Source organism: Rhineura floridana, chromosome 10 (genome assembly GCF_030035675.1).
Source record: "Rhineura floridana isolate rRhiFlo1 chromosome 10, rRhiFlo1.hap2, whole genome shotgun sequence".
In the NCBI taxonomy this organism is placed as follows: Eukaryota; Metazoa; Chordata; class Lepidosauria; order Squamata; family Rhineuridae; genus Rhineura; species Rhineura floridana.
The window spans coordinates 60,915,534-60,927,729 of record NC_084489.1 but is presented as its reverse complement, the minus strand read 5'-3'; the positions used below and the strand labels follow the sequence as shown (position 1 = coordinate 60,927,729).

The following is a 12,196-nucleotide window of genomic DNA, read 5'->3' as shown; positions in this document are numbered from 1 at the left end:
TAAATATTTCTTCATTTATCATATTTTTGGTTAGGAATCCTGACTGGTTGTGAGATGCTTAGTTTTTTGCCTTATAGGAATCTTGTTGTGGTTGGTATGGTATTACATTTAGGAAAGTGTTACTGCCTTCTGTATTTTTTTTCCTATTTGCATTTCACTTATCTTTAACCTCACTCCGTTACAGCCATAGAAGCAACAGCAGCATATGCAAGATAATTAACTCCCATTAGTGATAAGAACAAGAATTTATAATTATTATTTCAATTAAAACAAGAGGCTTATCAATACTTTGAAGAGGACCAGATATTTATTTTCTTTCTGAGCCCAGGACTGGGTCTTTCATGATGCCCGGTGTGTGTGTGTGTGGGGGGGGGAGCAGGAGAGTAGTCGATAAGACAGATATCCTGGCATTGATAATCGAATTAGCAAGGTATGTGTGGGGTTGTTGTACACTTCCAGGCTCAGTTTCATTTTGAGTATGGAGGTGGAACCTGTGTAGATGTGGTTATCAAAGGGAGAAGAAATTTTGAGTTAAGCAAAGCTCTGCTTTTATAAAACCTAAGAAACATACAGTACTTTGAATGTCTGAGTGCCTGCACCAGTGGAATACTGGAGGAACTTGTAAAACTTGCTGCAACAGTATTTAGAACTGAGCATGTGGTGTGAAAGACTCCTTTTCCTAACATTTTGGCTTGTTTTTCTCTGATTGTGTATTTTTATTGTTTTTACTATATTTGTAAGCTGTGCTGAGCTCTGTTTTTAACAGCAAAAGGGCAGGATATAAATTCTCTTAATCAATCAATAAATACTCCATAGTGTTGGAAACTAGAGTCTAGGCATTTAATGTTGCTTTTAAAAAAAAGATTTCTCACATCTTTCCCCAGTTTTTGGTGGTAATTCCTAGGCACAAAAACAAAACAACTGGACAATCCAAATATTAATATTTATAAGTTTATAAGTGACAGTTTTCCTGCTAAGTACCTGCATGTCATAAGCAGGGGTAGTCTTATACGGCGAGTATATCCCAAACTCTATATTTTAACTGGAAAAGTTGGGGGTCGTCTTATACGCCCAGTCGTCTTATATGCCGGAATATACGGTACATAATTAAGGCGTTTAAAAGTCAACCAATGTAGTTGTTTCAAAATTTGTAGAATATACAATTTGCAGACTGCCTCCATCAACAATCTGGTGGGCCTCATTCTGAAACAGCTGAAGTTTCAAAGAACTCTTCAAAGGCCACTTCATGTAGAGTTTATAACAGTAATGTAATCTGGATGTGAGTAAGGAACTGAATCGCTATTGCTAGATCAAACATATCAAGGAAGGGGCTTCACTGACATGCCAGATGAACCTGGTAAAAGGAACTGTAGCCATTGCTGTATCTGATCAACCATTGTTACAGAACAATATTTGATCCCTACCTTTAAATCTCAGCTTTGTCTGCAGGGCTAGATTATCTTAACATATTAATTAGATACGATTGCTTTCAAAAACATTTGGTAAAACAAATGAAAAGGAAAACATACATGAAGAGGGATTTCATGTCTAGGTTTACATAAAGACTTCCCCATATAATATGTATTCCATAATAAGCATGTTAATATACTAGCATTCCATTCTGGTCTTTTTTTTATAATAATGTTTTTATAGGTTTGGGATAGAACAGGATACAAAACAGATATAACATACAACAGTGAGAGAAAATAGCTCAGTTATCTATAAGAGTAGTTATACGTATAATGCGCTAGGGAAGTAAGTATGAATTAAATTAGTTGTTGTCCTGTATTATTATTTTTCAGAGATTATCCCAATGTGGATCGCCAGATCTGACCATGCAAGGCTGGAGGCTTGCAAGTCCCATCACTTTGACTAACAAATACAATAAAGCTGTACTATTGTTCATAGAACTTACCTGCTTCTGTTCCTTGTCTCATTGCTTTTAAACTATATATTAATTTTTCCATAAGCGCTAATTTCCATATTTCCTGATACCATTTATGGATCATGAGTCAGGGGTCTCGCCACTTACTGTCTGGTCTTTGAAATACAACTGAGTTTCTTGTTTTTATGATAATATGGGTTGTTAGTATGTTTTATTTTACCTTAATCCTGGCAATGTACCTGGTAGTGCTTGCTAAATATGTAGGGCAGCTAGCATGTTAACTCTGTTAAATTTATAACTGACCTGCTATGTCATAGGTAATTAATAAATCTTTTCTTTTACAGGTTTCATACAAAAAAGATCTACAGGACACTCATAGATACACTGAAGTTTCAAATAGACCAGACATCATGATGGCAACCCAGTTAACAAAGATAATAAGCAATGTATGAACCTAAATTTGATTGTTATGGTTTAGAAAATGTTGGTAAAGATTTATTTTTATTTTGTTATAGACAGAGTTACTAAAGGAATTATACAAAATATTAGAAATTTTAGAGTTAAATCCAGACAGATAAAGTTAAGAAGACCTCAGTTCCCCAAAGTGGGCAGTTTTCAGTAGTTGATCCTTTCATCCCTGTTCTTATGTTTTTTGGTAGGGAAACCTGAGGCAATGCCCATCTAGGTTTTAATACTCTCCATCGTCAGCACCCACATTTTCCAATATCCCACCCAGGGGTGTAGTCGTCCAGGGTCTTGGGGGGTCTTAGACCCTTTACTTTTTTGGAAGCAGGGTCCTAGAAGGGTCCCTGTGTCTCCAGCATCCTGTGAGCCACTCAGCATGAAAGGGGAGTGTCTTAGCCACTGCTTCCGTCACCTTTCCTGCTGATTGGAGCTAATGAAAGGAGGTGAGTCAGCCACTGCGAAGAGTCTTCTCAGTACCTAACGCTCTCCCCTTTCATGCTTATTGGCTCCTAGGGATGTCTATTGTGGGAGAAGCCATTAACAAGGATCTAATTCTCAACTCTACAGTCCAAAAAGGGGGAGGTAGCGTGGCTATGACTAACATGAAAGGACTTCTGAATTTATTTATTTATTTATTTGTATTTGCCACTACACTACTGATCCCACTGCCTGCTGCTTCAGGTTTCTTGCATTCATCATCCCACTCAACTTTAAGCTTTCTCCAGTTCCTTTCTTCCAAAATTTTGAACTGATCAATTAAAGAATGCTCCCCTTGTGGCCTCTCATATTCAGTTTTCATTCTTGAAGTCCTAAAATTGCATCAGAAACCTTGAAGGTTAGATTCTCCATCTGGTGTTCTAGCATATAAAGTAACCTGTTTATCAGTCTCTGCCCTTTTCCCTTTTACTGCTTCCATGACCTGCACACCTGTAGGTGTGTTCATTCTCCTATGGAATTTCACAAAACTTCCCCACCACTGGTATGCATACTTCCACTATATTTTATCCATTGTAGTTTTTATTAATAAGGATTGTATTTATGTAATTTAGAGTGGAATCTGACCCATTATATTTTTAAAAAAGCAGGCACCTGTATTTTCAGTTCAGCTTTGGTTGAAATGCCAACTGTCGAAAATAACTGTGAATCGGCAGTTCGTATGCTTAAGCTCAACAATTGATCAAACTGGAGGTTTCTTTTTAATGCAGCATATTGTTTCTCAGATAAAATCAATGATACATTTGTTAAATAAGTAGAAGCTTGGGAATTGCTGATTAGAGTGTTCACAAAAGTGGTGTCAACAGAGGTCACTAAATGATACTTACTATACTGTTGCTGTTGAGTTTTACATTTCCCTTGACAAAACTGAAGGGGGTGGGATCCTCAAAATAAAATTATGCCTAGCATTCATATATATTTTTCTTGAAGGCTGAATATGCAAAAGGAAGACAAGAAATGAGTAAGGAACCAACTGTTCTTGGAAGACCAGACTTCACTCATGCAAAAGAAGTTTCCAAATTTTTAAGCCAAGTAAGATTTTGATAGCTTTCGGACAATGACAGTTGAGTTATCTAATTCCCAGGAGTGCAATCAAATGTTTAACTTTTCTAATTGCAAACTATCTATAGTTGCATGAAAACCTGAAGATAAGGTTTCCACAACTCTTTCCCATAGAAATTGCTGTAATTGGAATACATTATATATTTTGAGAAAACTATACCAGAAGCCCACAAGCGGATGAGGAAATCTGCCTTCAATCAGTATTAAATAGTAGTAGGATTAATAAATTTTGGCAGAATATGTAGTCAGAAGACTACACTGCGCTGTTTGATTTTGGTTTCAAAGTTAGGCTTTCAAAGGTGGGTTTTTTTTTTGCCAAACAAGAAGCCTATTTTACAAAAATAAGACAGAGATAATTTCAGTACATTCAGAGATCATACATGTGACTCAATGTAACCAGTAAGACACAGAGTGGCATTATGTCATTATACTTGATTTCAAGATGTCATTAAATATTAAGATGGCATAAAGGATTGCAACTGATGGAAATAAATTTCACAGAGTGCTGGTAAACATCGCAAATGGTTTTTGGTTGAATTCTAATGTGTGTAGTGTCAGAAAAGGGGCACTTACATTTGCTTCATTAGATCAATGTTAGCCCGAAAAAGCAGTGGGTCATTAAAAAAATTCCAATATGTTAACATAAGCAGGGACAAGAAAGCACACCAGTTGCAAAAAATCAATAGATTTCTCAGGATTCCCCCTCTCCCCGCTCCTTAAGGTTCTGAGAAAGAAAATTCTGTTTGAGCACTTAAACCTGCATCACTGGATCAGTTTTTGTTGGAAAAATTTAACACCTACATTTTACATTGGCTGGGACAAAAAATGTGCCATATGTGAAATTTAGATGCTTTTCCTGCAAAATATATACATACACACTGTGGCACAGGAAGAAGATAGCATGCTACTATTCAGAGAACCGTGTCACTAGTTCCATCTGTACAGTGTTGCTTTTCACTTTTTTTCCACAGTGGCTTCTATGTTTCAATTTTGAATTTCAGTAACAGCTTTTGAAGTAGGGCAGGAGGCTTGCAGGTTAAAAACCCACATTTGTCACTTCATCTGTGCAGTCTTCATGTTCTCCTTACATGGCTCCTTGGATCACGAACAGTTTATGTATAAAGGACATTCTAGTAAGAGGAGACAGGTGGTCTGTCAAGGTATGCTAATGAATTAAAGAGAAGAGGACAGTGTTTAGCAGTCATAGGTGATTTTAAGGCAGCACTTTTTCACTAAAAAAGGAGCAATCTCCTTTCTGGTCCCCATCTTCCACCCAAATAACAATTTATGACAACATGATTGGGACAGAAAAAAATATAGCCACAGTGCATCTGTTACTTAAAAAAAAAGTTAATTAGGCCATGTGGGGAAAACTGAAGATATGCTTTATGATACTTGTAAGCTAAATCATATAATTAAAATATCATTTACTTTAATCATACATGGTAGTTGAAAGCAGTGAGGTTATGCATTCCTTTTCTTTTTAGAGCCCCAGTAATAAGTTGTGCTTGAATAATCCCATTATCTTATTAACAATTTGTTCTTTGTTAATAATCTTTTAAAATACTAATTTAGATCTACACTTAGTCAGTGTGGTATTAATTATTTAAGAGATAATTATTAGAGTTTGAATCATGTGCTAAGGTACTTCTGTATTCGTGTATCAGTGTAGAAAATGCAGGGAATTTACCACATCTGGCCCAGGACATTTCATGCCAGGGTAGCTGCACCAGGTGGCATATATATTGCAGGAACCCTTGTAGTGTTGTGCTGTATCCCTTTTGTGATGGATCCTGGGGCACTTCTCTGAAACACTATGCTGTTTCATTTGCTTCATCCCTGGTAATAATTATGGGTTGATTATGTAGGTGGACCAGGTCATGACACAAGAGTCCATATTCTTTATTGTCCTCTCTCACTAGTACTTGTGCCAAATGATGCTCTGGATATTTATGCTACACTTTATTTGGTATCCTGGGGACCCTTGGGTTGTTTTCAGCTTCCTTGTATGTCTTTTGTTATAGGCATATAAAAATGATTTCTAGTGTTACAAACCTATTTCATTATTAAGATAACTTCCCAGTGTGTAATGCTTAGTGCCTGGCTTTACGAGGGGAGGGGGAAACCGAACAGCAGGTGCTGTTGTTCACTTATGAATTCCTGCATTTAGCAGGGAGTTGGACTTGATGGCCTTGTAGGCCCCTTCCAACCCTACTATTCTATGATTCTATGAAACCAAATGCTTCTTGAAAGGCTTGCTGCTTAGGAAAACTATCATATAACTTTAAAATATACAGTTTCCCCAGCTATGTATGGGGTTTGTGAAAATTGAGCAGGAATTTGTTTATCTTGGCATTCTTCAAAGTTGCTTTTTTGTTCTTGTTTTTCCTGCAAATTGGTTGCTTCTTTCCGAGTCCTGTTTTGATTTTATCTCTGACATATGTTGTCTCAAGTTAATCTCAGTCCCTGAAAAGCAAATATACCTCACATATAATTATCAGATTAAATGTGTTTTGATATTCAAATAAAATGATTAGTACGAGTAGAGCACGTGCTTTGTGTGCAAAAGGCCCATGTTCAATCTTAAGAATCTCCAGGTAGGGCTGGGAGAGTCTCATGCCTGGAACCTTGGAAAGCTGCTGCCAGGCAGTGTGAACAATGCTGACACAGTATAAGGCAGCTTTCTGTTCTTCTTCCTGTGTTCTTAAGAAAGAAGGGAAGAAAGATGGTCAACGGCTAGACTTTTAGTAAAGGGGAAGAAAACATCCATCCATCCATCATAGGGTTGCCATATTCCAGTTCCACAAATCCAGGCAGGATGATTTGCATATTATGCAAATTATTTGCATATTATTTGCATATTTGTATATTATTTGCATGTGCAAATTATTTGCATATTAATATTTGGATTGTCCAGTTGTTTTGTTTTTGTGCCTAGGAATTACCACCAAAAACTGGGGAAAGATGTGAGAAATCTTTTTTTTAAAGCAACATTTTCAGCCTTAAATGTTTAGACTCTAGTTTCCAACACTATGGAATATTTATTGATTGATTAAGAGGATTTATATCCTGCCCTTCTGCTGTTAAAAACAGAGCTCAGCACAGCTTACAAATAGAATAAAAACAATAAAAATACACAATCAATATAAAAACATAATAAAAACACAAAATAGCAACAAACAGCAGTATGGTTAACCTTTGCTGGTCATTGACCGAAATAAACTTTATATTTTTTAGTATGGTTAACCATTACATATACGATATATTTCAGAGATGTGGTGGGTGGAGAAAAACAAGAAGCCAAAATGTTAGGAAAAGGAGTCTTTCATACCACATGCTCAGTTCGAAATACTGTTGCAGCAAGTTTTACAAGTTCCTCCAGTATTCCACTGGTGCAGGTACTCAGACATTCAAAGTATCTGTATGTTTCTTAGGTTTTAGAAAAGCAGAACTTTGCTTAACTCAAAATTTCTTCTCCCTTTGATCAACCACATCTACACAGTTTCCACCTCCATACTCAAAATGAAACTGGGCCTGGAAGTGTGCAACAACCCCACACATACCTTGCTAATTAGATTACCAATGCCAGGATGTCTGTTTTATTGACTACTCTCCTGCTCCCCCCCCCACCGGGCATCATGAAAGACCCAGTCCTGGGCTCAGAAAGAAAATAAATACCTGGTCCTCTTCAAAGTACTCATAAGCCTCTTGTTTTAATTAAAATAATAATTATACATTCTTACTCTTATCACTAATGGGAGTTAATTACCTTGCATATGCTGCTGTTGCTTCTATGGCTGTAACAGAGTGAGGTTAAAGATAAGTGAAATGCAAACAGGAAAAAAACAACACAAAAGGCAGTAACACTTTCCTAAATGTAATACCATACCAACCACAACAAGATTCCTATGAATAAGGCAGAAAACTCAGCATCCCACAACCAGTCAGGATTCATAACCAAAAACCCAAACTAAAAAAATCCTAGCAGCCAGCCAAGGTCACAGAAATCCCCATGCAGCACAACCTGACCTGGGGACTGCAGTTAATGCAGAATGCTGCAGCACAATTGCTGACATGAGTGAGATCCTATCAGCACATAATACCTCTGCTCTGAAATCTGCATTGGTTGCTGATTTGCTACCAGGCCAAGTTCAAGCTGTGTTTTCCATGTTATGGGTGCCACATAGTACAGTACTTGTTCTGCTCTTGTAAGAAATCAGTCCTGTAAAGTGGCAGCACCTACGCTTTGGAACTCCTTGCCTATTGACATTAGGCAGATGCCTCTTTTCAGCACCTGCTAAAATCAGTTTTCTTGAGGGAAGCCTCTCCAGGCATGTGGAAGCTATTGTGTTTTTAAATCTGTTTTTAACTCATTGTTGGTTTTATTATTTTGAATGTTTTTAAGTATCTGTCCTTAACGCTTTTCCAATAATTTTATTGTTTTAATTCTTTCTGTAAACCGCTTTGAGATTTTTTTTACAATAAAGCGGTATATAAATGTTGTAAATAAAAATACAGAAATAAATGTTGGAGTCACTGTGGCGCTTGAGTCTCTTCCCACTTTTAGGAACCAAGGAATCTGCCTTATACTGATTCAGGCCATTTCGTACCATGATTTCTTAAATGCAACACCATACCAACCACAACAAGATTCCTATGAGTAAGGCAGAAAACTAAGCATCTCACAACCAGTCAGGATTCCTAACCAAAAACCAAAAATATGATAAATGAAGAAATATTTATATAAGCATGACTATCAAATATATTTATTATTTACACGAACTGTAAAGATATTTATAGTGCAATCCTAGGTTTATTTATTCAGAAGCAAGTCCCAGTGTATTCAGTGGGGCTTACTCAAATAGGGACAGAAATGCAACCTCAAGTGATAAGCAACTTCATTCACACAACCCAAAATTCTGAATCATGCCACTTTACGCTGTTTTGCAACTGTTTATACTTGTTTTTATGGTTATTGGATTTTAAATGGCTTTATTTCTTGTTGTGAGCTGCCTTGGTTTCCAACCCTACTTCACAGGGTTGTTGGAAACACTCCACACATGCAAACACACACACACACACACTGCAGATGTATAAATACATACAGCCCATATAATAGTTTATTGTCAAACCAGTTGGTCATTGCAGAAAAATCAGTATTAGTTTTAAAAAAATCAGTATTAGTTTCCTACAGAATAAAAACTGTAATACCTAAGTAAGCCCTGCCTACTTGCTTTAAAATAGGACTGGAGGCGGGGACGGAAAGAGTTAGAACACAAACACAATTCTTTTTTACATTCATTCCAAAGTCCCATTGATTTTCAGCACATTCATAACCATGTCTACTCAAAAGTAAATCCTATTGAATTCAATGGGATTTACTCTGGGCATATGGGATTAGCATTGCTTTTACAAAAGCAAGTATTGGGAAGGTTTTCAAAACACTGCCCAGGATCTGACTCCTGCACACAAGAGGAAAAAAACCTGAAATGTATATACTTACCCAATTTATGAGCTTTTCAGATAAACGGGGGGGGGGGAACCACCATTTTCTGGCATTGCAATGCGGTTTTCTAGACACTGCCTCAGGTCAACCAAATGCAACCCTGGCTTCATTGATTGGCTGCAATCCTGAACGGGCAGGGTTAAAGCTACGAAGTGCTATACAGTCCTGTTTAAAGAAAGATTTAACAGTCAGGGGAGCGGCTGATGTTTTTATGTATATCTTGAGAACCAGACCACCTAGAAACTTAATTTGTTTTTTAAATTAAAGCTGAGAATCCAGGCCACCTAAGGGGCTAAACGGGCGCTGGGTGGCATGCAAAGAATCCGGGTAAAACCCAGCTAACCAGGCAATATGGCAACCCTAATCCATCCATCCATCCATTCTTCCCACCCTTCCTCCCAGTAGAAGCCCAGTGCTACAAGGCCTGTGACATGATGTCATTGCATGTCCCTATGTTCCACTTCAGTATTACTGCTTGCAGGAGTACTTACAGTACAATGCTGTCACTTTATGGATTTTGTGTCATTAGATGTTACTGGAGAGAGATGGAAAGTTCCTGTTTTTGGTGGCAGCCTTGGATCTGTTGTAACATCCGATTCCAGCTTCATTTGCCTTCTCTGAAGCAGAAATCAGGAGAAGGTGCTTCAGAAACCTTGATGTGTCCTTTTGGTCCAGGACTATGCCCTGTATCATCCTCTCTGTGCTTATTGACTTGGCTTGTAATTATATAACTGCTATTTTGGGATAAGGTATGAATAGAAAATGTCAGTGCTAAGCTTTGCTGAAATCTGTGTTTATTCACTATTATATCCATTTGTTTCTCAGGTTAAATACAAAGAGCAGTTTAACAAGGATATGAAGAATTATTGTTTCAATCCTCTCGAAAGTGCTTCTTTCAAGCAAGCACAACTTGCATCTGTCTTGGCAAGTAATGTAAGTAGGGTTGCTTTTGGCACTTTCTTTGTATATGTTGCATTTTTGTGTTGAAGTTGCTTGGTGTGCATTTTATTTTCCTATCAGCATTTATTTGGAAAGGCCTCCTTCAAAGGGTTAAACTTTCTCCTTTAGAATGGAATGCTTTGTGGCTATCTTTTGTCACACTGTAGTAAATGAGTGCCACCTAATGGCCGCTGGAAAAATCAGGCAAACATGTAAAAGAAGAACCTGATTTTCTGCAATGAAACTGAAACTGTGCATTTCTATACCCTGCTCTGATGGTTTTTTCACCCAGTGTGTATTCTTATCCTTACAGATAAAATATAAAAAAGACCTGGAAAGCCTTCATGAGCCAACATCTGCTTTTCCAAACCTATTACAATTAGAGCATGCTTTGAATGCCAGTAAAATCTCTAGTAATGTAAGTTGACTTTCTGGTAATTATTTTCTTTGAACAGGATTTTAAAATGTTCAGGGCAGCTAATTGTTGTGTATGTTCCATTAAACTTAATATCATAATTACATGCCCCTAAAAACAAAGCCCATATTTGTATACAGGCAGCAGCCATCTCTGAAATGCCCTTCATGGGATGGAAAATGGACAGCAAAGGTTTGCAGTCTGTAATTAATTTCCTTTTTGGTAATCTCTGAATGTAGTTAGGAGCATACTGTGGCCAGAGTTCTTAATGGAACACACAGACTAATGTTTCAAAATGGCGGGGATACTTCAAGCCACTCCTATCTAGGGATGCTGGGGGAATTCATTCTTTGTGAATTCTGATGCAAGCTGACCTGAGCCACACCTTTTAAACAAAAGTGCTGGTCAGAATGCATTTATTTTTTGGATTTAGCATTTCTCTTGAGTTTTGTGATAAAAGTCTTGGCTCAAAAATAGTCCAAGATGCATTTAAAATAGTTTAGGATAAAATGCATTTATAATATAAATGTGTATTTTGAGAGGAAATACATTTAGAAATGTGTACTTTGTGAGAAAACACATTCAAACATACATATTGTACATATGGAATGACACAGACTAAAAAATATACTGATCCAGCCATTCATACTGCAACCACATCTTCCCTTGATTCTGCCACCCAAAACTTATTTTTGTTCCACCACAGCTCTGCCCATGGAAGGCCAGCCTTTAGGCCAGGATCAATGTGTGAAAGATATGGATCAATGGGTGAAAGCTTAGATTTTGCATCTCCTGAAGAAAATGAAAAATGGAAATGGACTGCCTTCAAGTCGATTCTGACTTACAGCAACCTTATGAATAGGGTTTTCATGATAAGCGGTATTCAGAGGTGGTCTACTATTGCCTTCCTCTGAGGCTGAGAGGCAGTGACTGGCCCAAGGTCACCCAGTGAGCTTCATGGCTGTGTGGGGATTCAAACCCTAGTCTCCCAGGTCATAGTTCCACACACTAACCAGTGCGCCACGCTAGTTTACATCAAAAGAGAGAGGGAAGACAAATGTCAAAATATTCTTGTATTTCTTGAAGGATTTAAAGCAGCTGAGCCTAATTCATTTGCCACAAAGTAACAATCCCTTGCCTCTGGTTTTACTGTGGGGTTTTTCCTCTCACAGTGCAAGTTGTTGCTTGATGTTGCAATCATCAAGTCAAGTGCTAAGCATGCATGATCTGGCAGTCTAGCTATATTCTTATAAGCAATTTGTTTTGGGTTAACTTTCACCTGTTGTCCTGTAGACATAGCATGAAATACTTCCAGATTTTGAGTGATAAACTCTGTGCCAGTTTATCAAGGTGGTTCAAATTAAAATCTCATAATTCCTGATTTAGGCTGAAATCCAGTTTGTGTACTGAGAAGTAAGCTCCATTGGAT

General features: G+C 37.5%; 1 protein-coding gene across 4 annotated transcripts in view; it reads left to right on the top strand.

Annotated features, from left to right (window-relative positions):
- The window catches only part of NEBL (nebulette), a 238,277-nt gene that overhangs the window by 162,243 nt on the left and 63,838 nt on the right, over nucleotides 1-12,196 (top strand). Inside the window, exons 6-9 of one of the 4 annotated variants that reach the window (XM_061585609.1) lie at nucleotides 2,230-2,331; nucleotides 3,776-3,877; nucleotides 10,239-10,346; nucleotides 10,666-10,770. The exons of the other annotated variants lie outside the window; for them this stretch is intronic. Coding sequence (XP_061441593.1) covers nucleotides 2,230-2,331; nucleotides 3,776-3,877; nucleotides 10,239-10,346; nucleotides 10,666-10,770 — 417 coding nt within the window. The remainder of the gene's footprint in view (nucleotides 1-2,229; nucleotides 2,332-3,775; nucleotides 3,878-10,238; nucleotides 10,347-10,665; nucleotides 10,771-12,196) is intronic. 4 annotated transcript variants of the gene reach the window in all.